Consider the following 26,734-nt stretch of genomic DNA (forward strand, 5'->3'; position numbering starts at 1 on the left):
CTCCATTGCTGTCTGGCTGCACGGACGTGCTCACTCACTGGACAGTGGGCTTTTGGGGGGCTCTCTGGGCTCCTCTCTCTGTCTCTGGGAATGGGCTGGTCAGACTCCCTCAAGGCACAGCATGGCCAGCACAGCCCTCCTCCGCCGCCTGCCCAGATTCCAGGTGAGTGTTTCAGCACAGCAGGTAGAAGCCAAACCCTTGTGTGACTTTCCTGGGAAATCACGCAACCTTCCCCATGGTCCCAGCTGGGGTCCCCCGGAAGGAGTGCTGATATCACCACAGGACTGTCCTTAGAGCATCCGGTTCTCCAGTAGAGTACATGCAGTGGTTGGTGTAGCCTCTACTGCAGCCAGGGCAGATCATGGCCCCTTCTGGCCTCGAGTCCCTCTCCTCTACTCACCTGTGCTGGTTTTGTTTCTAGGCCTCCTGACCTAGGAGGACCCCCTGCGCAGAAAGCTGTCCTGTCGATGAGCGGTCTGAGTTACGGTGTAATTAGGGTCGACACTGAAGAGAAGCTGTCGGTGCTCACAGTTCAGGACGTCGGCCAGGTGATGCCAGGAGGTGAGGGTACAGTGAGCACTCCTTTGGCCTCGCAGGCCAGTCACAGTGGGAAGGGTCACATCAGTGGCGTATCACTGGTGTGAGCTGAGGGGAGCTCTGGGAGGTATGGGAATGTGTGTGCGCAGTGCTCTCTGTGTGTGTGTACAGTGATTCCGTAAGTGTGTTGTGTGTTTGTGTGTGTGTGCAGACTTCACAGGTGGCTGTGTGGTCTTGGAGGCCTGTATGTGGTCCCTCACTCACCCTGTCTCTTGTACCCAGGCCCTCCCTAGACTTGTGTGTGTGGGGGTATCAGGACGGTCTCACATACAGAGCCCATGGTGACTTGTTTCCCGTGGGCATGCAACCTTCCCACTGTCAGCCCCCTGTCGTCTTGAGTGTGTGGCATGCTTTGTTCTCTGTAGCCTGAGCCTTCACTGCTTGCCCATGTTGTTGGCAGGCTTTACCACAATGCCAACCAGCCCTTACCCCATCTCTGCTCCCACCGGACACCACCAGCCTCTTGATTGGGTGGAGCATGGGTCACTTGGTTGTAAACTCCTCAGGATCTCACTGCAGGGTCCCAGGCATGATTTTGGTATGTGACATGAGGCCTGCCTCTCTTGTAGCAAGCATGTGTGTCGTGAAGCTGGAGGGGACCCCTTACCTCTGCAAGGCAGATGAAGTTGGGGAGATCTGTGTGGACTCCAGGACCACTGCGACTGCATACTATGGGCTGCTCGGGATCACAAGGAATGTATTTGAGGTCTGGATCCTACCCTGGCCTTTTAGCTGAAGCGGGCCCCACGGCCACTGAGGAGGCCCTGGTGCTTGGCCCAAACATCTGCCAGCAGCTGCTACAACACAGCCTGTGACCATGGTACCTCTAAGAGTGGGGAGGCATGCAGTATACCTGGGGTTCTGGGCCAGCAGGAGGAGCAGCCATCTACTGGGGCCATCGCCTTGTGTCCAGGATAAGCCTTAGGGGTCTGGGGGGCATGGATGAAGGGGACACTGTGTCTGGGAGATGGAGCAGCCGAGCCCAGGAGTCTACTGAGCAGCATATATGACCAGCAGGCAGTGTGGGCAGCACCAGGCTCCTAGCTAGTCAGCTGGTATCGCTGCCTGACCACCTGTCTTCTCTGTGCAGACCATGCCAGTCACCTCAGCAGGAGTCCCTGTCTCTGACCGGCCTTTCACCAGGACAGGCCTGCTGGGCTTCATTGGGCCTGTGAGTACATCCTCTGATTCCAGGAGGCTGTGCTCTCCTGTCCCCACTTTCCCGACCCTGCCATGGCATTGGCTGCTACCTGTCTCCATGCAGGCACAGGGACCACAGGGTGGATGAGGGCGTCCTGCTTCCCATAGTGTGACGTGTACCCAGGAATCTTTCTTTACTGCTTCATGACCCACAATATTTAGAAATAAGCCCTTGGCCCAGGTTCTCAGCTGTAAGACTATACACCCTCACCAGGGGGCCTTTTGCAAGTTGGGAACACTTGAGAAGGAAATGAGAGCCTGTGACATCCAGTGGAGCCCTTGCACCCAGGCTAGCTGCTTGGGGCTGACAGACAAGGCCACAGTGCTGGGCTCTGTTCGCTCACCACAAGGATGCAGTGCTGGCTCAGTGCTCACACCACAAGGCCATAGTGCCGGGCTCTGTGCTCACACCACAAGGACGCAGTGCCGGGCTCTGTGCTCACACCACAAGGACGCAGTGCTGGCTTAGTGCTCTCAACATAAGGCTGCAGTGCTGGGCCCTGTTCGCTCACCACAGGGTTGCAGTGCTGGGCTCAGTGCTCTTAACATAAGGCCACAGTGCTCTCACCAGGACCAGCTCTCAGCCAAGGAGTTTGCAGAGCCCCTCCCCGACCTCAGTTGCTACCATGTCCCTTAGCCCTGCCTGCCCAACCCCTCCTTGCATGCAGTCTGTGTCCCAAGTGTGGCTTGTTCCAGTGTGTGTAGTTCCTGTGGCCCCGGGCGGTGACCCTGCTCTGGAGGCCCCTGACTCCTGACAGTGCCCTTCCACAGGATAGCCTGGTGTTTGTCGTGGGCAAGCTGGACGGGCTGATGGTCGTTGGGGTGCGCAGACACAACGCAGACGACGTTGTGGCCACTGCACTGGCCGTGGAGCCCATGAAGTTTGTCTACAGAGGCAGGTGATGTGCTGTGGGTCCCTTTTCCCCACACTGTGAGGCTCTGCTCCCAAGGAGGACTCAGAAAATCAGTTTTGAAGGGAGACTTGGCTCAGGCTCTGCACCAGGTTCCTGGCTATCCATAGATTTCATTGGTTTCCTCAAGGGAACAAGGTCCAAACCAAGCTGTGATGGACAGAGGGATGAAGGAGGGAGGTGGATGACACAGAGCCAGGGCACTCTCCTGTGATCTGAGAGCTGCGGCTCCAGCGTGTGCCTTGTCTGGAGAGTCCTTGTCACCTTGTGAGGCTTAGTCAGACACAGGGCGCATGTACCTGTGACAGCTGTCCTGCTCTTCTGCGTGACACAAGCCCTGAAGACAGAGTGAGCAAGTAATTGGACTTTGCTGTTCTGAGTGGGGTGAGGCACCCTGTATGTTAGTGGGGTGAGGCACCCTGTGTGTTAGTGGGGTGAGGCGGCTCGTGTGTTAATGGGATGATGTACCCCATGTGATGTGGGGTGAGGCACCTAATGTGATGTGGGATAAAGCAGTTCATGTGTTAGTGGGGTGAGACATCTTGTGTGATGTTGGGGTGAGAGGTGCCTTGTATGTTAATGGGATCCAGCACCTTGTGTGCTCTAGTAGTGTGGACTTTTTCGTGTGTACCTGGTCTTTTGCCAACACTGCAGTGCTGTTCTGAGTTCCCTTGTGTTCTGACCACATTTGTGGAATTTGGGCCTCAGGCTGCTCTAGGAAGTGCCCCAGGTAGCCCACTTGGGAGACCAAGTTTAGGTGAGGCAGCCTTCTGTCTGTGTGGTTATGCTGGCCACCTCGTCTCCCTCAGGATTGCTGTGTTTTCGGTGACCGTGCTGCATGATGACCGCATTGTCCTGGTGGCTGAGCAGCGGCCTGATGCCTCAGAGGAGGACAGCTTCCAGTGGATGAGTCGCGTGCTGCAGGTACGTGCCCATTCACTGAGCTATCTCTGCAGCCCCATTTTCTGGCACCCCAGAAACAGCCCTGGCAGTCTCAGGACAACAGCAGTGACTGATGTGGCTTTGAAGGTCCCAGCCATGTCCCGACCTGCCTGGTTTTCCAGTGACTCCTGGTATCATCAGACGTGGGACTGCTTGGCCTGACCTTCTCACTGTGTCCACCTTGCTGAATATTTGTCACAGAAAGCAGGGCATGTATGGTGTTAACCTGCGCCTGCTCTACCTCCCGGCTGCCCTTGGCAGTCTTCTCCGCATTGGCCCAGGTGCTGCCTGGCCTGCCCCGTGCAGCTGGCTGTGGAATGGGACTCCACAGCAGCGAGACTGGCTTTGTTACAGACCGAGGCAGGGCTGGCAGGTTAGAGAGCCATCTGTGCAGGGAAGCTTGGGGTGGATTCCATTCAGAATCCCAGCTTTACTTTGTTTAAACCCTGTGGCTGTTTCCGTCTATGCTGCCATGTTTAGTTTTCAGCCATCAGCGGGGCTCTTAAGCTGACTCTGGCATTTGGTTCAGACACCCAGAGTCCCTGGGCCATAGCAGAAGAAGGAAGCTCAGGGGTGGAGCAAGTGGTCCCTTCCAGGGCCAGTGCTGGTGGAAACCTGTGTGGGCATCTCTCAGAGGACAAGGGGAGGGGTGTCTGTCCATTCCTCTGTAAGATGACTTGTGTCTGCAGCTGAGTGGAAGCGTACAGCCTTTCCCCTGACCTGCTAACTGTCCTGCCTTAGCAGTGACCCCAGAAGACTGGACTGAGCGCAGCTTGCCCTAGGGGGGGTCATTGGTTGTGTCTGCTAACCTTGGGTTTGTTGTTTGTGAAATGCTAAGCTCCAGAGTCCAGCTGAAAGCAGAGATGGAGACAGTGGCACTGGGTGGTACCCACTCTCACCCCCTGGGAGGCCGTGAAGCACGCTGCTAGGCTGCGTAGCTCTGTGTCCTTGGTGGGCATGGAAACAGGTGTGTGGACATGTGTTCACACACAATGTGCATGTTCAGTGTGCCCAAGGGCACGTATTCACATGCAGCACATCTATGTATAGTACTCACACAGTGTTTCTGTACATGTATTCATTGCATGTACGTGTGTCCTGTGCTCACACACTGATGGTAGGAAAGTGCACACACTTCTCCCTCTCTTGTTTTCTCATTCGACAAAGCAACCTGGAGCTTCCATACCTCTAAAGCTCTGGCAAGGCTGTGTCTCTGCTGCCTGGCCTCCTCTCTAGTGTCACACTAGGTCTCTTCCTCCCAGGCCATCGACAGTATCCACCAGGTGGGCGTGTATTGCCTGGCTCTGGTTCCTGCCAACACGCTGCCCAAGGCACCGCTTGGAGGGATTCACATCTCTGAAACCAGACAGCGCTTCCTGGAGGGGACACTGCACCCATGCAACGTGCTGATGTGCCCCCACACCTGCGTCACCAACCTCCCCAGGCCACGCCAGAAGCAGCCAGGTCAGCAACCCGGACACCTCCAGCATTCCTGACCCTTTGGGGAAGTTAGGGGTGAGAGGCAGAGCAAATGTATTCATACCTGCCATCATGGAGCTGGAGGGGTGAACAGCCTCACCCCTCGCTGCTGGGATGGAGCGGCCTCTGCCTGCCGCTGCCCAGCTTAGAACTCACCAGGGCACAGGCTATATATACTTTCCGATGGCTTTGCCTGATGCTAGACTCTTAAAACTCACTTGAAAGATTGTCTTCACCTCCATGCAGTTTTTAATTGCTTTGGGTGTGCTAGTTGTTTTGCTAATTGCTGGATAATTGGCATAAGATACCCAAGAGGTTTAATTTCCCTACTTACACATCAAATACAATAAGGAAGTGAGATGTTACTAAGAGCAAATCATGTGCCTCCACACATGTGAGGAGACTTCATTGTGGACATTTTAACTGAGAGATGCTTGTTTGGTGTTTTCCTGACCTTGGGAGACCTCTGTCCCAGTGTTGCATGGTTTGTGGTGAGGCTGCTGGCCACTTAGTGCAAACCACTTCCGTGACTCCAGTGTGCTGCAAAGTAGGGTGGGGGAGCGAGCCAGTGCGGCCGTCAGCTTCCTGCAGTTTCCCTTGCAGAGGTTGGACCGGCCTCCATGGTCGTTGGGAACCTGGTGTCAGGGAAGAGGATCGCGCAGGCCTCGGGGAGAGAGCTGACCCACATGGAGGACAGCGACCAGGCACGCAAGGTACCAGTGCTCCTGGGGGCAGCCCTGCGCCTGGGTGCCTGCTGCCTCCGCTGAGGGCCCCTCTCTGCCCAGTTCCTGTTCCTGGCTGATGTGCTGCAGTGGCGGGCCCACACCACACCCGACCACCCGTTGTTCCTGCTGCTCAATGCTAAGGTGAGGGCAGAGCGTCACCCAGCAGCACCCTGTCAGTCTTGCTGGGAAGTAGGCAGGTAGAGGTGCTTCAGAGTGCAGGTGCTGACTGTGGTCCCGACCCACTGTGTGGTGGAGACCCCTTGTCTGTTGGGTGGGTCAGACTGCACAGCAGACAGTGTGACCCCACTTCCCACTCTCCGTACCCTGTATGGCAGGAGAAAACCTGGAAACACAGGATGTTCAATAGCAGTGAGACCCCAAGGGGGCGCCCCTCCAGCTGTCAGGACAGGGAGAGCCACTGTGCGCTTAGAAGATGGCAGGTGCAGATGCGTTTATGGCACTGTTGCAGTTGGAGGACACAAGGGCACTGAGAGGATGCAGCCCACACCATGCCCCAGTGCACGCTGACCTGTCGTTGCTTCCCAGGGCACAGTCAGCAGCACAGCCACCTGCATCCAGCTGCACAAGAGGGCTGAGCGGGTGGCTGCAGCCCTGATGGAGAAGGGGAAGCTGCATGTCGGGGACCATGTGGCTCTGGTGTATCCCCCAGGTAAGTTGCTGCAATGTGCATTGCCATTCTCACCTGCACCTACCATTCCCCAGGAACCTGGTTCTGATCTTACATAGCAAGTCAGGGCCCTGGACAAGCCCTTGGCTGCTGGAGTGCCTGCCGTTTGTGGGTAATCGTGGACATCCCTGCTCAGCCATGTGCAGACCTGGGTCATGGATCACGCTGCTGTGACACATGCAGACCTGGGTCACAGATCACGCTGTTGCCCCATGCACCTGGGTCATGGATCATGCTGCTGTGACACATGCAGACCTGGGTCATGGATCATGCTGCTGTGACACATGCAGACCTGGGTCATGGATCATGCTGCTGTGACACATGCAGACCTGGGTCACAGATCACGCTGTTGCCCCATGCACCTGGGTCATGGATCATGCTGCTGTGACACATGCAGACCTGGGTCATGGATCACGCTGCTGCACACATTCAGACCTGGGTCACAGATCATGCTGTTGCCCCATGCACCTGGGTCATGGATCATGCTGCTGTGACACATGCAGACCTGGGTCATGGATCACGCTGCTGCACACATTCAGACCTGGGTCACAGATCTCGCTGTTGCCACATGCACCTGGGTCATGGATCACGCTGCTGTGACACATGCAGACCTGGGTCATGGATCACGCTGCTGTGACACATGCAGACCTGGGTCACAGATCTCGCTGTTGCCACATGCACCTGGGTCATGGATCACGCTGCTGTGACACATGCAGACCTGGGTCATGGATCACGCTGCTGTGACACATGCAGACCTGGGTCATGGATCACGCTGCTGTGACACATGCAGACCTGGGTCATGGATCACGCTGCTGCACACATGCAGACCCAGGTCATGGATCATGCTGCTGCACACATGCAGACCTGGGTCATGGATCACGCTGCTGCACACATGCAGACCTGAGTCATGGATCACGCTGCTGCACACATGCAGACCTGGGTCATGGATCATGCTGCTGCACACATGCAGACCTGGGTCATGGATCATGCTGCTGCACACATGCAGACCTGGATCGTGGATCACGCTGCTGTGACACATGCAGACCTGGGTCATGGATCACGCTGCTGCACACATGCAGACCTGAGTCATGGATCACGCTGCTGCACACATGCAGACCTGGGTCATGGATCACGCTGCTGCACACATGCAGACCTGAGTCATGGATCACGCTGCTGCACACATGCAGACCTGGGTCATGGATCATGCTGCTGCACACATGCAGACCTGGGTCATGGATCACGCTGCTGCACACATGCAGACCTGAGTCATGGATCATGCTGCTGCACACATGCAGACCTGGATCGTGGATCACGCTGCTGTGACACATGCAGACCTGGGTCATGGATCACGCTGCTGCACACATGCAGACCTGAGTCATGGATCATGCTGCTGCACACATGCAGACCTGGGTCATGGATCACGCTGCTGTGACACATGCAGACCTGAGTCATGGATCACGCTGCTGCACACATGCAGACCTGAGTCATGGATCATGCTGCTGCACATATGCAGACCCAGGTCATGGATCATGCTGCTGCACACATGCAGACCTGGGTCATGGATCACGCTGCTGCACACATGCAGACCTGAGTCACAGATCACACTGCTGCACACATGCAGACCTGGGTCACACACAGATCTGGCTGCTGCTGTGACCCAATTCACACACACATCCCACTTCTGCCATATGCACCTGTCCCTTGGGTTCTAACTGTTGAAAGGTCAAGGTTTTAAGGAAGTGTGAGAGGGCTACAGTAGTCACTTTGGCCTGGTGTGAATGAGGAGGTGGATAGCCAAGGCCAATGCTAGCCCACTGTAGCCCCAGGTCCCTTGGGTGTTTCTTTCCGAGTCTTACAAGTTGGAGGTAGCTAATCCCACTTTGTTCTGACATATTTCTTGGTAGGTGGTGTTCTCATATAGGATTATTAATGGAAGGTGATGTCACTTGGACTGTGTGGTAAGAGTGTTGTCATGTGAGACCGTGTGGTGCACAGCATTCTCACATGGTACTGTGTGGTAGACCGTGATGTCATATGGGACCATGTGGTAAAGTGTTCTTACGTGGGACTGTGTGTGGTAGATGGTGATGTCATGTGGGGCCACGTGGTAGAGTGTTCTCATGTGGAATTGTGTGATGGAAGGTGATGTCACGTGGGACCGTGTGGTAGATGGTAAGGTCATATGGGACCATGTGGTAGAGTGTTCTCACATGGGAGACGGTGATGTCATGTAGGACCATGTGGTAGATGGTGATGTCACGTGGGACTGTGTGGTAGACAGTGATGTCATGTGGGGCCACGTGGTAGAGTGTTCTCATGGGGAATTGTATGATGGAAGGTGATGTCACGTGGGACTGTGTGGTAGACAGTGATGTCATGTGGAACCACGTGGTAGAGTGTTCTCATGTGGAATTGTGTGATGGAAGGTGATGTCACGTGGGACCGTGTGGTAGATGGTAAGGTCATATGGGACCATGTGGTAGAGTGTTTTCACGTGGTAGACGGTGATGTCATGTAGGACCATGTGGTAGATGGTGATGTCACGTGGGACTGTGTGGTAGACAGTGATGTCACGTGGGGCCATGTGGTAGAGTGTTCTCATGTGGAATTGTATAGTACAAAGTGATGTCACAAGGGACCACGTGGCAGATAGTGTTATCACATGGGCCTCTGTGGTACCTGGCACTCTTGAAGGCTCTTCTCAAGGACAAGTCTTTGTACAGACCCACCCCACCCTTGGCAACATCACACATAGAACCTGGGGCTGCACAGGCCTCTTTCTGCCACCCTGGGGTTGGGCAGCCTGTGCCCTTGCTGTCAGTGCTTTAGTCACTTGTGACTGTGGTGGGGAAGCCATTGTTGTCCCTTATCTATGTACTTTGCTGACTGTTCCATACCATCCCCAGGGGTGGACCTCATTGCTGCCTTCTACGGCTGCCTGTACTGTGGCTGTGTGCCAGTCACCGTGCGGCCCCCGCACCCCCAAAACCTCGGCACCACACTGCCCACCGTCAGGATGATTGTGGAGGTGCGCTTAGCCCTTGGGTGGGCCTGGGACCCTCCTACACAGGAGAGATGCCAGGCTCACAGGGTTTGGACTGTCGGCCTTGCAGGTCAGCAAGTCTGCATGTGTCCTCACCACCCAGGCCATCACACGGCTGCTCAGGTCCAGGGAGGCAGCCGCTGCTGTGGACATCAGGACCTGGCCAACCATCCTTGACACAGGTGCGTATCCCCAGCAGCTGCCCAGCAGGATGCCCCCTTTCCTGTTTGTGCTGGGACAGTGGGGGGGGGGGGCGGGGCTGGGGGATACACTGTCACCCAGGAACAGGCATATCACATTAGAGCAGGGTGAGTCCGTAGGGGAGGGCGTGGCTACCCTGGAAAAGGGGTGGGAAGGGGTCCCTGTCAGGCCAGTACTCCCTGGCACCCCCTCTCCACTGTGTGAGGCCATACCTCCTGCCAGCATGGGGCGAGGGAGTGGTTCTCCAAGGCCGTATGTGGGCCCTGGTGATGCCCAGGCCAAGGAGCTTGGCCCATCCAGTCCAGGATGCTCCAGCACCGACCTAGAACAGCCTAGGGTCCCTCTTCTGCGGTTGCAGCCTAGGGCCCAGTGCTGCCCTGAGTGACAACACCTGCCTGTGAGCCACAGCAGGTTTTTTGAGGGGTACCAGACAGCTGCTGAGGGGAAGGGGTGGGCTCACTGCGGGGGACCCTGACTGGCCTCTGTCCACTTGTATCTAGGGGCAGTGGCAGCCTTGATCTGTTCATCACTGCCCTGCTGTGGTTGGGGCCCCATCCTCTGTCCCATGTCACACACCAACAAAGGGACCTACTGAGCAGATTCAGGGCCCGCTGCCCAACTCACCCCACTATCCATCACCCTGTGTTCTGCTCAGCTGCTCTGTGCCCCCTGACAGCCTCCAGGCTGCTCCAGTGGCATCCTACTGTGACAGTGAGCATGTGGGTGTGCTGACCCATTCACGTCTGTCAGCAGATGATGTACCCAAGAAGAGGGTGGCCAGCATATTCAGACCCGCCTCCCCAGACGTGCTGGCATACTTGGACTTCAGTGTGTCAACCACAGGGATATTAGCAGGTGTGAAGGTAGGCTGCCTCACGCCAGGGTTGGCGGAGGAGTGGATGGACAGGCCCAGTCAGGCCTCCTGGCCCAGCAAGCCTGACATTGGGTGGACTAGGAATGATGTGTGCCCAGTGGCCAGCCTCAGCCGTGGCTGTGTTACTGTTTACTGCCTGGTGAACCTGCTCCTCTGTCTCAGAGATGCCCAAGAGTCTCAAAATCACACATGTTGAAAGAGGTGTGAGCCGGCCATTGCCTCAGAAGTAGATGAGATGATGGATGGATACATGGGTGTGAACTGGCCACCTCCGCAGGAAGTAGATGAGGTGCTGGACAGATGGGGTGTGAGGCGGCCATTGCCCCAGAAGTAGATGAGATGATGGACAGATGGAGTGTGGGCCGGCCATTGACCCAGAAAGTAGAAGAGATGATGGACAGATGGGGTGTGGGCCGGCCATGGCCCCTGAAATAGATGAAGTATAATTGCTTAACCCACCTCTTGTTTCCTCCAAGATGTCGCATGCGGCTACCAGTGCCTTGTGCCGCTCCATCAAGCTCCAGTGTGAGCTGTACCCCTCGCGGCAGGTTGCCATCTGCCTGGACCCCTACTGTGGCCTGGGTTTGGCCCTGTGGTGCCTGTGCAGGTGAGTGTCCTGGCATACACTGTCTCCCGAGGCTGGAGAGAACATGGGTAGGGTGAGGTGGTTGGCATATGCAGATGGAAGTGCCTCTCCATGCGTCCACACCCCTGCTTCTGTTGGTAGTGGGGAGACCTCCCTCTTTTCTTTCATGCTAGAGAAGGGGGACACCTGTGTAGAAGAGGTCCCAAGTGGAGGGGGGATGCAGATCCCCGCCCTTCCCAGTTGAGCCCTTCCCACAGTGTCTACTCAGGACATCAGTCAGTGTTGGTGCCCCCACTGGAGCTGGAGAGCAATGTGGCGCTGTGGCTGTCGGCCGTCAGCCAATACAAGGCGCGTGTCATCTTCTGCTCCTACTCGGTGATGGAGATGTGCACCAAGGGGCTGGGCACGCAGACAGCCACGCTCAGGGTGAGTGCTATACCAGGCTGGACACGGGTTTCCCTGGGGTGGGACAGCAGGCATGGTGCCAGGCCCCACCCTGCTCAGCATCCTGCCAGGCCCCGTCCCCTCAGGATCCCTCCAGGTCCCATCCCCTCAGCACCCCACCAGGCTCCGTCCCCTCAGGACCTTCCTGCCTGCTCCGCAGATGAAGGGTGTGAACCTGTCCTGTGTGCGAACCTGCATGGTGGTGGCAGAGGAGCGGCCCCGCATTGCGCTCACACAGTCCTTCTCCAAGCTTTTCAAGGACCTGGGTCTGCCTGCGCGTGCTGTGAGCACCACCTTTGGGTGCAGGGTCAATGTGGCCATCTGCCTCCAGGTAGGACACTGACCCCAGGCTGCTGGAGCTTCCCAGTGGGGTGCCTGGGGCAGCCATGGCCCTGAGCCCCAGGGTTGCCATATGCCCCCCGCCCTTGCCGAGGGGCAGAACAGCCATTGGTGCTCCTTGACACTGAGTGTCACAGGCCAACACTAGCACTCACAGTGCCCCAGGTCCCTGCTGCAACCATGAGCCAGGCCGTGGCTACAGGGAGCTGACAGAAGCTCAGAGCTCTAAGCTGCCTGGGATTTTGTGTGAGACTCCTGCTGGTACTTGGCTGTGAACCCACCCCAGAGCCGGCTGCCCAATAGCTAACCTGCATGATGATGCCAGAGAACAGCCAACAGAGGCCTGGGGTAGACTGCATCTGGTCCCCAGCCTAGGGCCTGCTCACCTCTTTCCTAGTGTTTCTTTCCTCGGGTCCCTTCTTGTTGTAGCTGCAGGCCACAGGAGGACCTGTCCACCCTGCCAGGGTCCCCTCCCAGAGCCAGAGGGCCTGTGTCCCGTGGGTCGACATGTGGATGCTACGTGTAGCGGTCATGGCCCAAGGGGGTGTCCGTGTTTGCTTGTAAGATGTGCTGCTGCCCTCTGCTCTCTTACCCTGTGTTCTTACGTGGCCTGTGGCCTTCTGTTTGTGTTTCCTGTGGCCGTCTTCTTGCCTCTGTCAGCCCAACCGGCTGGGAAAGCTGGCTGAGCAGGTAGGACCTGGGCCTGACCTCCACCTCATTGGTGCCCTGTGCTCCGTTCCCCTGTCTGTGTGACATCCCTGTCAGTTTCAGAGCAACATGCATGTCTTTGCTGTCTTACTGTGTTACAAAAGCTACTCTATAGCCAACTTGATTGTCGCGGCGTTCATGTTCTCAGCAGTGCAGGAGGTCTGGGACCCTGGGGAGTGACCGTGGGAGTGCCAGGGTGCTTGCGTGTGATGTTGTGTGATGTTCCCTACCCGATGACTCAGCCACCAGGGCCCATCCCCAGGCCGCATCAGGTGTAAGTTAGAGGTCAGGAAGGAGTTGCTCAGGCCCTGGCGGGAACCTCAGCACAAGCCCATCAGCCCCCATGGGGCTCAGCATTCGGAGCTGGCCCGCTGAGTTGTGTGGCTGGCTGCTTCTGTTCAGTGATGTCGTGTGTGCTGCTCACGCCTGCCAGTGTGGTTGTATGGGTGGATAGCAGTGGTCCTGGCCCCTGGGTGGACTCACTCCTCGGAGAATAGCTATCCTCCCTGGAGGATCGGCCACATGGCTATGGTGTGACCCAGAGAGACACAGGGTCCTGAATGGGAGTCTCTCCACTGTCTCCTTACAGGGCACGGCTGGCCCGGACCCTACAACCGTGTACGTGGACATGCGGGCCCTGCGCCACGACAGGTATGATCTGTCCTGCCTGGCCCCCAGTGTAGCTGGGCTCTGTGCTGACTGTGCCTCTTCAGACCCAAGGCAGAGCCTCAGCTGGCATCCAGATGCTAGACTAGCCAAGGTGGGATGCCAGCTGGGCACCTGGACATTAGGCTGGCCGAGGCAGGACCCCACCTGGGCACCTGGACATTAGGCTCCCATGTGGTCCACTGTATCCTCAGCTGCAACTGTCCCTTGTCCCTGCTGTACAGCCAAAAAGTGTGGTGAGAGTGGCCAGTCACCCAAGTGCTGTGAGTGCTCTCCCACCTAACGCCAGTTCAGCTGCCTCAGTGTACATGCCACAGCACTGTGCATGTTCAGGGTCCTTCCAGGCCCTCCTAGCTTTGGTGCTTTGGTCCAGGCATGGACAGTAGGCGGAGCCCTGGGCCCAGGAGCCAGTCTGGATGACCTGAGGGACACAGGAAGCCGTTATCGGAGCAGGCAGAGCCAGGTGCCTAGGCTACCCTGGCTGCCCAGGACAGCGTTAGGGAGGCCAACCGACTGACCAACTGAGAGACCCTCTGTGATGATCCTCCATTTGCACATGGGCTTCGTGCTTGCCTTCTTACAGCTCACCTCCTTAGCAAGTTTTATTCTGAAACTTTTCTCTTGTTGATTTTTAGAGTGCGTTTGGTGGAACGGGGTTCTCCACACAGCCTGCCGTTGATGGAGTCTGGAAAGGTAGTGGCAGCTGGGGTGAGGGACGTGGCTGATCCTGATGTGCTCTGTGAGCCCGAGCGGAGTGGCTGGGGCTTGTGGGTGCACATGCAGAGCTGGGCGGATCTTCACCCCTGAGAAAGGACCCCAGCACAGAAACATGTGTGGCCCACTGGGCAGGTACAAGGCGTCTGGGGTAGCAGCCAGAAGCGAGGAGCTTGGCCCTGCCATAGAGGAAGCAGCTTAAGCCTAGAAAGGAGGCAGCCAGGAGGAGACCACACAGGGCTGGAGGCAAGAGGGCATGTTTCAGTTTCCCTCCTGGCCCAGGGAGGCCCCCAGGGGCTGCTGGGGAGCAAGGGTGTCCCAAGAACATTTGGGTGGTGACTGGACTACTCCTTGCAAGATGCTGGCAAGGAAAGGAGAGTTAAGCTCAGAGCAAGGAAGCAGTGCACACGCCCCTTGGGTCATCTGAGACAGTCAGGCTGGATGGAACCCGAGGCCCTTCCCTACACCTTCACAGTCCCAGAGGCAAGAAACAGCTCAGCCACCCAGCTCTTGCTCTGCAGGGCGAGTTCAGGCAGAGCTTGACCATGTTGGGACTGGCGTGCCGGCGCCCATGAGGTAGAATGTAGCTGTAGGAGAGACCCTGGGTGGAGCCACAGGGACACCTATGGCTGCAACTTGGGCAAGAGGATGCACAGAGAGCTGGGTGATGGGTAGGTAGGTGGCACATGGATGCTTAGATTTTTGGATGAGTGGATGCTCAGATGGGTAAGTGCATGCCATGGGTGGGATGGGTGGATAGATGGTTAGATGGACAGATGGGTGAGTATGGGATGTATGGAGGAGTGGTGTCACGGTAATTTGTTCCTGGCCTCAAAGCACGAGGTGGTGACAGGCAGCCCCCAGGCAGACAGCAGGGCTCCTCCAGGAGACCCTGCTAGTATGTGCCATCCTGGGGACAGTCAGCCTGAGCAGACCCTCGTGGGGCAGTGTCTGACGCAGACCCCTGCACCCCCAACAACTCCCATGTGGGGCGTGTTCTGGGATCCCCGGCCTTCTCTGTCCTGCCCTCACATGGGCTAGACAGTCCTGTGGGGAGCTTTTTCCTTGAACCACTCTCTCTGCAGATTCTTCCCGGAGTAAAGGTCATCATCGCACACACTGAGACCAAGGGACCCCTGGGAGACTCGCACCTGGGAGAGGTGAGCATGGTCAGGCACCTGGGAGCAGCAGCACGCCCAGTTCTCCAATGTCACCCCTCCTGCCCAGCTATGGACATTGTACACCCTCAAGGTCACACTGTCTAGGAGAGTCCTGACACCATGGAGCCCTTCCCCAGAAACCGTGGCAGTGTGAAAACCAGTGGCTGCTGCCTCACCCAAGTATGGACTCTGTCCCAGCAGGCAGGGCACTGCTGTGGTGTGTACACCCCACACAAAGCCAGGCGGGGTCTTAGGGCACAGTCCTGAGGGTAGAGCATTCAATGGACTCTCCTTCAGCCACCCCAGTCCCTGGTTCGCTGGCCCAGGTCTATGCAGACAAGGGCGTGCCCCTCAGTGGGACCTGGCCAGTTGTGGGGACCACTCCTGCCTGTAGCTGGGGGGAGGTGTGAGTACATCCTGGAGCAGCACCATGTGTGGACGGGCCTGCCCCCGTGTGTGGCCCACTCTAGTGTGAGTGAGCAGCATAGGCCACATGCTTGGGTTCCTGTTGGATGCTGGGATCGCCCCGGCTCTTGCTGTGAGCAACCTGGGCTTATGTCTATACCTGCCAAGTGCCAGAGGCCTACAGGGTCAGTGCTAGGCCACAGGGACATGGTCTGTCAGTGCTGGCCTGTAGGGACGTGGTCTGAGGTCAGTTTTGGCTGCAGGGACATGGTCTGAGGTCAGTGCTGGACTGCAGGGACATCATTGAGGTCAGTGCTGGCCTGCAGGGACATCGTTGAGGTCATGCTGAGCTATAGGAGCGTGTTATGAGGTTAGTTCTGGGTCACCCACAGGGACGTGGCTTCAGGAGAGGAAGGTTGCTGCACTGTGTTAAATGGGGCCTCTGAGGCTGTCCCCCCGGGTCAGTTTCCTGAGGTGACGCTTGGTTAGTGGATATCTGGTGACAGGTTTTACTCTCCATGTGTCATGTGTCCTTCTCCTGCCTTCTGGTCCCCTAGATCTGGGTGAGCAGTCCCCACAATGCCACTGGGTACTACACTGTCTATGGGGAGGAGGCACTTCATGCTGACCACTTCAGTGCCCGGCTGAGCTTTGGGGACAGCCAGACCATCTGGGCCAGGACTGGGTACCTTGGCTTCCTGCGAAGGACGGAACTTACTGATGCCAGTGGAGGTGAGAGGTTTAGCAGTTGGGAGCTGCGGCATTCCAGCCAGCTTTCGGTTCTTATAACTGCCCTCAGTAATCATGGCAAGCATGCAGGTGAAGGTGCTGCCGGTGGATGAGAGGGCCAAACCCATCTTTACAACCACTGGCTGGGCATGATTCAGAGCAAGTGGCACCCACGTGCCCCCTGTGTCTCCAATGCAGGACAGCATGAGCCTCCATAGGTGGCTTGTGAGGTGCCCTTCGGCTCTCTGCAGATGGGACAGGCTGAGCAGCAGTGGGCTCCATGCTGAATGTGTGCCTGTGCCATTTACAGAGCCACATGATGCGCTGTATGTGGTCGGGTCCCTGGATGAAACACTGGAGTTGAGGGGTATGCGCTACCACCCCATCGACATTGAGACTTCTGTTATCCGGGCCCACAGGAGCATCGCTGAGTGGTGAGTGCTGCCAGGGCAGGGCCTGTGGCTGGAGCCAGGTCTGGGGCCTGTGGCTGGGGAGGGGACCTGCCCCTGGGCACCTGGCCTCTGCTCACTCTGTAGGAGGGCACCTCCTCAGGGCACACCTCTGCAAACATCACCAGAGTGCACTCACTGCCTTGCTCAGGCTGGCCTGTGCTCACTACAAGTGCTTCCATTTTCCATGTGAACTGTGATTCCTGCTTCCTTCACCTTCTAGGGAGCTTGCTTTGGGGTGGGTGACGCTCTTTCCTCCTGGCAGGGATGTTGGGGTGGACCCAATAGTGACAGACAGCCTGACCTGACTGGATGGCGTGGGCTCACACACAGTCACTCCCCCACACCCCTGTGACTTAGGCGACTTTCTGTCTCCCCACAGTGCTGTCTTCACCTGGACCAACCTGCTGGTGGTGGTGGTGGAGCTGGATGGTCTGGAACAAGAAGCACTGGACCTGGTGGCACTGGTGACCAACGTAGTGCTGGAGGAGCACTACCTGGTTGTGGGCGTAGTGGTCCTAGTGGACCCGGGTGTCATTCCCATCAATTCCCGTGGTGAGAAGCAGCGCATGCACTTGCGGGATGGCTTCCTGGCTGACCAGCTGGACCCCATCTATGTGGCCTACAACATGTGAGCACCATGCCCCACATGACACGGCCTATACCATGTAAGCACTGTGCCCATGTGACACAGCCTACCAAGTATAAGCACTGTGCCGCATGCGGCGTGAACACATGAGACCACGTGCTGCCCAGGACCTGGATGTGAGCCACGTGGTGTATAACACATGAGAGCGTGTGCCCAGTGGGTATGCCCACAGGAAGAGATGTGTAGAATGGGGAAGAGGGTTCAGGCTTCTCCATCCCGTAGTCCCATAGCTCCCAGCTTAAAGCACTTCCTGGATCGTTACACATTCCAGGTCTGACAGAAATGTTCTTGGAGGCGGGTGCCCATATCTTGGCAGTTTAGAAAAGGCAGTGCCTGGAGTAGCTGTGCGTGGCAGACATTGGCACTGTTCTCTGCTGTATGCAAGTTTGCACTTTGCGGCTGAAAATCTAGTCCTGGCTATAAAACTTGAGGACGTGTGCCCACTCCACAGGACAGGTCCCTGTCCAGAGGGTGCCGGGGAAGCAGCCCTGGCTGGAGAAAGGCCGCCTCTCGCCTGCCCTGCCCAACCTTGTCGGACTGCACGACAGCCTTGCCTGCTTCTTCAGCCGGGTTTTTGTTGACACCTGAGTGCCCAGTTGTCTGTGTTCCTGGTCGCTGCCACTTGCTGAGTGCCACTGACCATCGCTTTCCTGCTGCTGAGCTCTGCTGCTTGCAGGGCGGCTGACAGTGGGATGTTTGTGCTCATCACCGTGGTGCTTCTGGTGTCCTGCTGTGAGCGGCCTGAGGGGAGATCAGTTATATGTCACTGGCTTACATTTTGAGTTTTACGTTTACAAAATTTGGTCAAACTATTTTCAGCTGAGTTAATTGAACTTAAGTCAGGAGGGAGAATGTAGAATCTTTTAGATAATTCTCAGAGTTTGAAGTCCAGCGTGAATCTAAGAGACATTATTTTTATATCACTGGTTAAGTGTGTTGTGAGTCACACATGCTTCTGAGAAGCAGGTGGGCTTTGGGACGCCTGGCGGGAGGCAGAGCTGCTTCAGTGCCGGGAGACATGTCTGGCTGCAGGGCTTGCTCCACCTCCCCACTGGGGGCGGCCCTGGTGCCAGGGGCAATGTCAGAGCCTGGCCTTCCTGGTGTAGCTGTGTGCCAAGCATGTGCAGCTGGGAGCCAGGAGCATCCCTCACCTTGATGAGGACATGAGAACTGCCTAACACCATCTCAGAGTGGTTTTATAGCAAACAAAAACTGTCAAAATTTTGTACTAAAGGACCAGTGACAGTTAAGGTAGCTTGTAAATGAAGATTTTTAAAAATGTATTAAAATGTTTTAAAATTGCAGTCTGGGAACCCTGAATATTACACTAAAATTTTACATCATTATGTTAATAAAAGTTATTGAATTTGTAATTCTGCATTTTGGAATCTGTGAAAAGGTTTTTGAAATCACAGTTTGTGTTTTATGATGCATTATGTTGCTGAATAGAAAAGCCTTTTGCTTGCAGCAGAAGACCCAACAGTGGCACCAAGGTCGGCAGAAATCTCAGGGAGTTTAAAAATTTTTTTACAAAAATAGGATCACATACTTATTTTATAGTCTGCTTTTGTACTTAATAAATCACAGCCTTTTAAATCGATTCCATAGATTCCACATGTTTCGATGTGTCATGTGCCGTGCCGGGAGTTAGTGTGTGCTGACAGCTGCCCCAGCCAGTGGCCCCATGCACAGCTCCCCGAGGGGCAGAGGCCAGCCTGGGGCGACGGCAGAGTGTCGGGGGGGTAGTCTACCTTGGCTGTGCCAAGTGTGTGCCTTGTTTGTGTTCCGCTCAGTCCAGCAGCTCCTGCCCTGCTCAGGCTTTTCCCTACTAATCAGTAGGAACCACTTTCTGCTGCAAATCAGACCCTTCTTGTAGTTTATACTTTTTCCAGTGGGCCATTTGTATCTGGATTCTGTGTTCTTTTAATTCAGGTTGTTTTAAAACTGTATTTACTGTATTTACATATGTAATGCTGTGCTTCGTTCGGGCTGTGGCTATAGCTGTCTGATTCCAGTGCTCGTCACAGGGATGCCCTGCGCCCACTGCCTGCTGCTGGCGGTAGAACCCAGCAGAGCCGTGCCCTTGTCAGCCGGGACAGAGACAGGGTGAAGTGTTCTGTCTTCTCCGGATCATTAATAATTCAAGGAAGAAGTATTTTCTCTGAATTGACACCCCAGACGTGTGACTGTGTAATGTCCACTCTTGTATTTTCTGTTACAACAGTGGGGAATTCTTATAAAGGTGAGTCCATGCTCAGTTTTCCAAAGATTTTTTTATGTTTATTGGAAAGGCAGATCCAAGCAGGGAGCTGGATGGGAAGTGGAGCAGCCAGGGCATGAACTGGTGCCCATATGGGATCTGCATGTGCCAGGCCCAGGCTGCTGTGCTTCTGTCTAGCTCCCTGTTAAGTGCTTGGGCCCCTACCAACCCACATGGAAGACCTGGAAGGAGTTGTAGGTTCCAGGCTTCAGCCCAGCTGCTGCAGCTCTCTTAGAAGTGAGCCAGCAGGTGGAAGGTTTTTCTCTTACTCTCTTGCCACCTTTATCCTTTCTAACTCTGCCTTTCAAATAAATCTTTTTTTATATAGTGTCAACACTCCTTTGCTCCCTTCCTTTTTTTTTTTCTCTTTTCTCTTTGGGAACCAGACATTAAGGAGCATGTCACCCAAAAGTAAGGCTCACAAAACATTTGACAGGACCTCAAGTTTATACCCCAGGCTGAATCTTGACATAGAGGCAGCCAGCGGCAGTAAAAATAAAACAGATGCAGCAAGCCCTGGGTAAAAGGGAAAACGGATTTCCCTGATTATCACAGTATTAAAGTCAAATGCTCAATTTTCAACAAACTGACATGGCAAATAAATAACACAACTCATCCAAGGAAAAACTAGTCACAGGGACTATTAACTAAAAAAGATGCCTACCCCTTCAAGATGCCCAGGGAACTAGAAATGTGGAAAAACTAAGTATCAGTAATGTATAAAGAAAATGGTTATATCAATGAATAGAAAACTTAAAAGGAAACCACAGCTTCTTTTTCTGGAACTGAAAGTGCAGTGATGAAATGAAAAATGCATGAGAGGGATTAAAAGTCAGATTCTAGCAGGCAGAACAAAGAACCAGTGGGCATGGAATGAACAGAGAGAAGGGGCCTATGCATTGCATCCAACAGATGCCTTCTGGGGGTCCTAGCAGGTGGAAAAACAGAGGAAGCTTAAGAGACAAATTCTGAATAAATAAAAGCTGAAACACCCAGAGAGCTTAAGGAGGTCCTACTGAGATGCAGTCAAACTTTGGAAATCCAGGAAGAATCCTAAAGCAGCAAGAGGAAGCAACTTACCACATGCAAGAGCTTCATTGAGACTGTCAGTAGATTTCTCATCCAAAGTGATGAGAAATCAGTGATCCATTATCAGTGATTGTCTGCCCACCCCATGTCACAGCACCAGTGTGACTCCCAACTACTTGTGATGCCATCCTGTTGATGACCCCCGCACCTGTGTGGGAGACCTGGAAGAAGCTCCTGGCCTGGGCCTCACCCAACCCTGGCTGTCATGGCCATTAGGAGTGAACCATCAGATGACAGATGCCTCCCCTGTCTCCAGCTCTGCCTTTTGAGTAAGTAAATCTTGTTTTCTTTTTAAAGGACTGGTGAGAGGAGTCCTGAAAGCTTGTTTGCTCAGCATTCCAGGAGGAGGCAGATCTCAGGGCAGGTGAACATACCGGCAGTTACAAAAGCTGGATTAGGATAATGGTGGCTCATGACTGTGCTGCTTTCCACATGGAAGACAATGTATTAAAACCTAGTATGACTGTGTAGGTACATGCCGGAGTAGATGCTTGGCACAGCTGTTAAGACTACTTAGTCACACATCCATGTCAGAAGTTCTGGGTTTCGGTCCCAGTTCCACTTCAGATTTCAGTTTCCCCACTGTTGGGCACCTCGAAGGCAGCAGGCAATGGCTCAAGTGACATTATCCCAGCCGCCCACCAGGAGACCTACTTCAGCCTTGCTCCACCTCACTGTTGCGTTGATTTGAAGAGTGAGCCAACAGACAGTAGATTGCGGAATGGGAGAGCTCTGTCTTCTATTCCAAATACATAGATACATCGTTAAAAAAGAATAACGTAAGAAATGAGGATACAAACCTACAACAGTTGTAAAACATAAGAAGCAAAATGACAGAAATAAGTTCCTTCTTACCAATATGGGAATTGATTGCTGTATCTACACACAGAAAAAGAGATTCAAAGCATCAATTTAAAAAATCCAACAACAAACTATCTACAAAATTCCTTCGGGACTCACACCCAAATATGTCAAATATGGAAAAGTGTATTTCAGATGGTGGTTATACCATAATCAGATAAAAAAAACCCTTCAAATCATAAAAGGCTACAAGAAAATGTACACTATATATTAATTCACCTTTGCAAGACATGACAGTGATAAAAAATTATGTGATAAGAAATTATGAAAATGCATTAAAAGAATTGAAGTTCTATAATAATTGGGGACCTTAATACCCCATTCAGTAATGGATCAACCAGATAGAAAACAAGGGAATAGCAGTTTAAGCAATACAGTGAACTGATGAAATTGACCAGATAATCACAGCACCCAGCAAGAATAGAGCTTATGGGGCTTTTCTAGATGAGGCCATATGGGCCACAGGTTAACAGATTTTTTTTAAAGATTTATTCTTAAATTTTATTAGACAGATTTGCAGAGAGGAGAGACAGAAAGATCTTTCATCAGCTGGTTTACTCCCCAAATGTCCGCAAAAGGGTGGGAGCTACCTCGGCTGCTTTCCCAGGCAGGGAACTGGATCAGAAGTGGAGCAGCCAGGACATGAACTAAGGCCCATATGGGCTGTTGGTGCTTGAAGGTAGAGGGTTAACCTATTGAGCCATGGCACTGACCTGAAGTAAGCAGATTTCTAAAAGACTGATGAACAAAGTAGCTTCTTGAACCACCCTGGGTCAAGTTGGAAATTCATAAGGGAGGGAATACTGAAAAGCACAAATTTGTGGAAATTAAGCAATACACTCAGATAACCAAAGGATCAAAGAATAAATCCCAAGGAAAATTAGAAAACACTAGATATAAATAAAAACAAAAATAATGTACCAAAATCATGGTGCCTGCTAAGAGAAATTTACAACTATAAATGCTTACATTCGAGATGAGACGGGATGGTAGCATGATACCACAGATGAAGGTAATGCCACACAACAGATGGAGATGGAGTTCCTGCAGCAGTTAGGCGCAAAAAAGAAAAGAAGTCACACTGGAGAAAAGGAATCACAACACTCTGCTTACAGATGATATGATATGTTAATTGTACACAGACATGGAATCCAAGGTCACGACTCAGAAACTAGAACTAATCTAGAGCAACTGCAGCACACAAGTGCAACACCAAAGATCAGCTGCATTTCTATATACTGACAGTGCAGGGCCTGAATATTAGGACATGGTTCAGATCTTCAAATGTATGTATGTATTTGAAAGACAAGAGTTACAAAGGAGGGAGAGAGAAATCTTCCACTGGTTCACTCCCAAAATGGCCACAATGGCTGGGGCTACACCCATCCAAAACCAAGAACCTAGAACTCCGTCAGGGTTTCCCACATGGGTGCAGTGACCTATGGCCTTGAGCCATCCTCCACTGCTTTCCAAGGTGCAATAGGCAGCTGAAGTGTAATTACAGTAACATGAACTCAAACAGGTGCCAACATGGGTGCTAGCATTGCAGGTGACAGCAAAGCCTCCTGATCCATAATGCCACCCCCAAGAAGACAGCATGAGAAAGAAGAAAATGCCAAAGAATTGACCAAGGAAGGAAGTTAGAGATTTATACAATGAAACCTGGAAAATCTTTCTTAGGTACAGATCCCATTTCAAAATGCCAACGCTACCAGGGTGATGATGTACAGAGTTGGTGTAATCACTGACAAACTCAAGACAGTGACACAGAGCTCATGAGTCATCAGGGGAACAACACATCACCTTCTGTCAGGATGGCTGCGGGCCTGACTCGGTGATTGACGTGCCACTTTGCAAGCCCGAATCCCAGACTGCCCACCAGGGACGCACCGGTGCGTGCAGACGCCTGGCCCAGCCGGCCCACAGCTCCAGTTTCTGTGATAAATATTGACTTTGCCTGGACTTAAATCATGTGGGGTCTGAGATTTAGATGCTCACTTGTATGAGGTCTTCAATGGAACCAACCCCAGCTGGTGGACGATTGTTGGCCTTGGTTATCACTAAAGGCCGCACCTGGACCCACAGAAACATAATCTTTATGACGGCCCCACCCCAGCCGTCCCTATGTTAAGACCAGCGATGCAGAGAAAAGGCTTCTGCAAGCATTGCCAGCAAGGCGGAGCCAACGGTGACAGGGGACAGTGAATGGATGTGTGAAGGGATGAGCCTTCCAATCTGCCTTCTCTGTCTCCCCAGCCAGGTTCTTCATCTGTATGCCTGCCCCTTACCTGGAATGGCACTTGCTCTTGGCTTTCCTCGCTTCCCAAGTGGATCTTATCTCCAGAAATCAAACTCCTATCCTAGCAGCCAAGCAAGTCAGATTGAAAAGAGCTATTCAGTTCACACCCCTCCCAGTGGAAAGAACAGCTGGCGTGGGTACTAGAACTGGAGTAATACTTAAACAGCTGCCCAAGGACCTGACAGATGTACAGTGAGTTGCTAAGTCATCAGTTCTCTATAAGGTCAGACTCTTTTGCAGCTGTGGTGCTACACAACAGGGGACAGGACCCTGTTCATTGCAGAAAATGGGGCAAGGCACTTGCACTTATGTCAGTATGTTAGGAGTGCCAGAGATTCAGCCCAATAAGAATTAGCTGGTTCTTGGAAACGTGGAGTGATATTTGGAGCTGGGCACCCAGGCTCCTCCCACTGGCTGGTCCTCTCCTCATTGCTCATGGCACTGTTTAGTCCCTACATTCTTAACATACTAGCTGCTTGGAGGATGTAAAGCTTAGACTCTCACCCCAAATCACCAGCCAGTGAAGTCAGAAGACATAACAGAATGGTGCCCTCTTTGGTGTGTTAAGAGGGCACCGATGTGGGGGTGGTAAAGGGAGAAGGACCACCAAGACAACCTTCACCAGGGTCTGCCAATAGTGATCTGGTCAAAGAGCTGGCAACAATGATCCTGCATGTGGAAGAAAATCGTCCTCCCTCCACTCTCTGCATCTCCTTCTACAAACCCGCATGACTAACAACCACTGGGTAACTTCCCCAAGTGTGGTCTCAAGTCTGGCAGACTGGCTCCCCGTACTGGTCTTAAGTCACAGAGCTTGCCGTCTGAGTCCAGCAACGCTGTGATGGCTAAGGTGGTGATGAGGAACAGCCTTGGCTCATGGCTCTGTCCTTTGGAGGGACAACTACCGAGCCCACCAGTGAACCAACCACTTCTGATTCTCTGCTCCACCACTGGTGTCTGAGTGAGGAGGGGCTGTCCCACCTTGGGACCCCAAAACATTCTCCTTCACATGGGATTTTCTATGAGGCAGGGGCTGTACCACCTTGTGTGCAACTTCCCTCATGCATGATTTACTGTGAATGAGGGGTGTCCCACCTCAGGTCACAGTAGCATTCTCTTATGTGTGATTTCCTGTGACTGAGGGGACTCCAGTACCTCGGGTCACCATAACATTCCATCCCACACGTGATTCCTTTTCATGTGAAGACAGGAGCCTCTATTCCAGCCATCTCTGGTACCATTATCAGTGATTGTCTGCCCACAGAGCTGAAGACCTTGAGGAAATGGGCACATGCCCAACCGGGAGGACATAAACTGTGAAACCTGACCTGACTCAAGAAGTGACAGAACATCTGTATAAAAGATAAACCAACCAAACAAAAAATCCCAACACAAGTGAAGACATAGAATAAGTGGTGGAAACTCTACTTGCCTGCTGAGTTTCGCCACTAAATTCTACTGAATAGTTAATGATAGTTAACACCAAGCCATTCCCAAGAAGAGATTAGTATTACCAAATACCCAAACCAAGGAGACAACATTTTTCATGGATATTATGAAGTACTAATAAACTGAGTTCAGCAACATACAAAATAATTATACACAACCAAGTGGAGTTGTTGAAGTGCAGTGTTGGCTTAACATGTGAAAATGAATACACAGGACCTACCATCTCATGATTACATGATTACTACATGATTACATCAGTAACCCCCCAAAATGCTTTAACATCTAACACGCTGGCACAAAGAAAGGAAGATCAATGGAATAGAATAGAAGCACCAAAAGGGAACCCACACAGATACAGCCAATTAATCTTTGACAAAAAGGCCAACGACAATCCAAGCAAATGGGAAGGCCTCTTTAGTAAATGTTGTTGGGACAACTGGCTGATAGCGTGCAGACACAAAAAGATAGACCCACATCTATCACCATACACTAAGATCCAATCTACATGGATAAAAGACCTAAACCTACATCCAGAAACCTTCAAACTCTTGCAAGAAAATGTAGGAAATACCCTGCAAGACCTAGGAGTAGGTCCTGACTTTCTGAAGGACACCAAAAGCAATAGCAGTTGAGAACAGAATAAACAAATGGGACCTCATCAAACTAAGAAGCTTCTGTACAGCAAGGGAAACAATCAACAAAGTAAAAAAGCAACCCACAGAGTGGGAGAAGATCTTTGCACACTACATAGGCGATAGGGGGCTAATTTCCAGGATATACAAAGAACTTCAAAACAACCAAAAAACCAAAACAAACAAGCCACTCAAGAAATGGGCACGGGAAATGGGCAAACATTTCACAAAGGAACAAGTCCAAATGGCAAACAAACATATGAAAAAATGCTCCAGTTCCCTGGCAATAAGGGAAATCCAAATTAAGACATCGATGAGGTACCACCTAACGCCAGTAAGATTGGCCCACATAAACAAGAACACCAACGACACTTGCTGGCGAGGATGCGGAGAAAAGGGAACCTTACTCCACTGCTGGTGGAGCTGCAAATTGGTACAGCCTTTATGGAAATCAGTCTGGAGAACACTCAAACAACTCAAAATCTGCATACCATATGACCCAGCAATAGCACTCCTAGGAATATATCCAAAACACCTGTTTTACGACAAACCAACATGCATCCCTATGTTCATTGCAGCACAATCAGTAATTGCAAAAACATGGAAGCAACCGAAATGCCCATCAGCAGAAGAT

The 26,734-nt window shown here is 53.1% G+C and overlaps 1 protein-coding gene across 5 annotated transcripts in view; it reads left to right on the forward strand.

Annotated features, from left to right (window-relative positions):
* Nucleotides 1-17,968, forward strand: part of DIP2A (disco interacting protein 2 homolog A) — a 76,030-nt gene extending 58,062 nt beyond the window's left edge. For 3 of the 5 annotated variants that reach the window (XM_040986778.1, XM_040986776.1, XM_040986777.1), the window contains 21 exons: nt 423-562; nt 1,168-1,304; nt 1,689-1,769; nt 2,570-2,697; nt 3,519-3,633; nt 4,914-5,115; nt 5,734-5,843; nt 5,916-5,996; nt 6,402-6,525; nt 9,450-9,571; nt 9,657-9,768; nt 10,541-10,650; nt 11,138-11,268; nt 11,505-11,673; nt 11,852-12,022; nt 13,328-13,389; nt 14,040-14,097; nt 15,204-15,278; nt 16,241-16,415; nt 16,723-16,846; nt 17,244-17,968. In XM_040986778.1, coding sequence (XP_040842712.1) covers nt 423-562; nt 1,168-1,304; nt 1,689-1,769; nt 2,570-2,697; nt 3,519-3,633; nt 4,914-5,115; nt 5,734-5,843; nt 5,916-5,996; nt 6,402-6,525; nt 9,450-9,571; nt 9,657-9,768; nt 10,541-10,650; nt 11,138-11,268; nt 11,505-11,673; nt 11,852-12,022; nt 13,328-13,389; nt 14,040-14,097; nt 15,204-15,278; nt 16,241-16,415; nt 16,723-16,846; nt 17,244-17,496 — 2,680 coding nt within the window. In that variant the 3' untranslated portion in view covers nt 17,497-17,968. Of the gene's footprint in view, nt 1-422; nt 563-1,167; nt 1,305-1,688; nt 1,770-2,569; nt 3,120-3,518; nt 3,634-4,913; nt 5,116-5,733; nt 5,844-5,915; nt 5,997-6,401; nt 6,526-9,449; nt 9,572-9,656; nt 9,769-10,540; nt 10,651-11,137; nt 11,269-11,504; nt 11,674-11,851; nt 12,023-13,327; nt 13,390-14,039; nt 14,098-15,203; nt 15,279-16,240; nt 16,416-16,722; nt 16,847-17,243 lie in introns of those variants that run through there. The other 2 variants (XM_040986780.1, XM_040986779.1) reach the window with 1 other exon arrangement.
* The last annotated feature ends 8,766 nt before the right edge of the window (nt 17,969-26,734 follow it).

Source organism: Ochotona curzoniae, unplaced genomic scaffold, assembly GCF_017591425.1.
Source record: "Ochotona curzoniae isolate NIBS_2020 unplaced genomic scaffold, NIBS_Ocur_1.0 contig_4516, whole genome shotgun sequence".
Taxonomy (NCBI): domain Eukaryota; kingdom Metazoa; phylum Chordata; class Mammalia; order Lagomorpha; family Ochotonidae; genus Ochotona; species Ochotona curzoniae.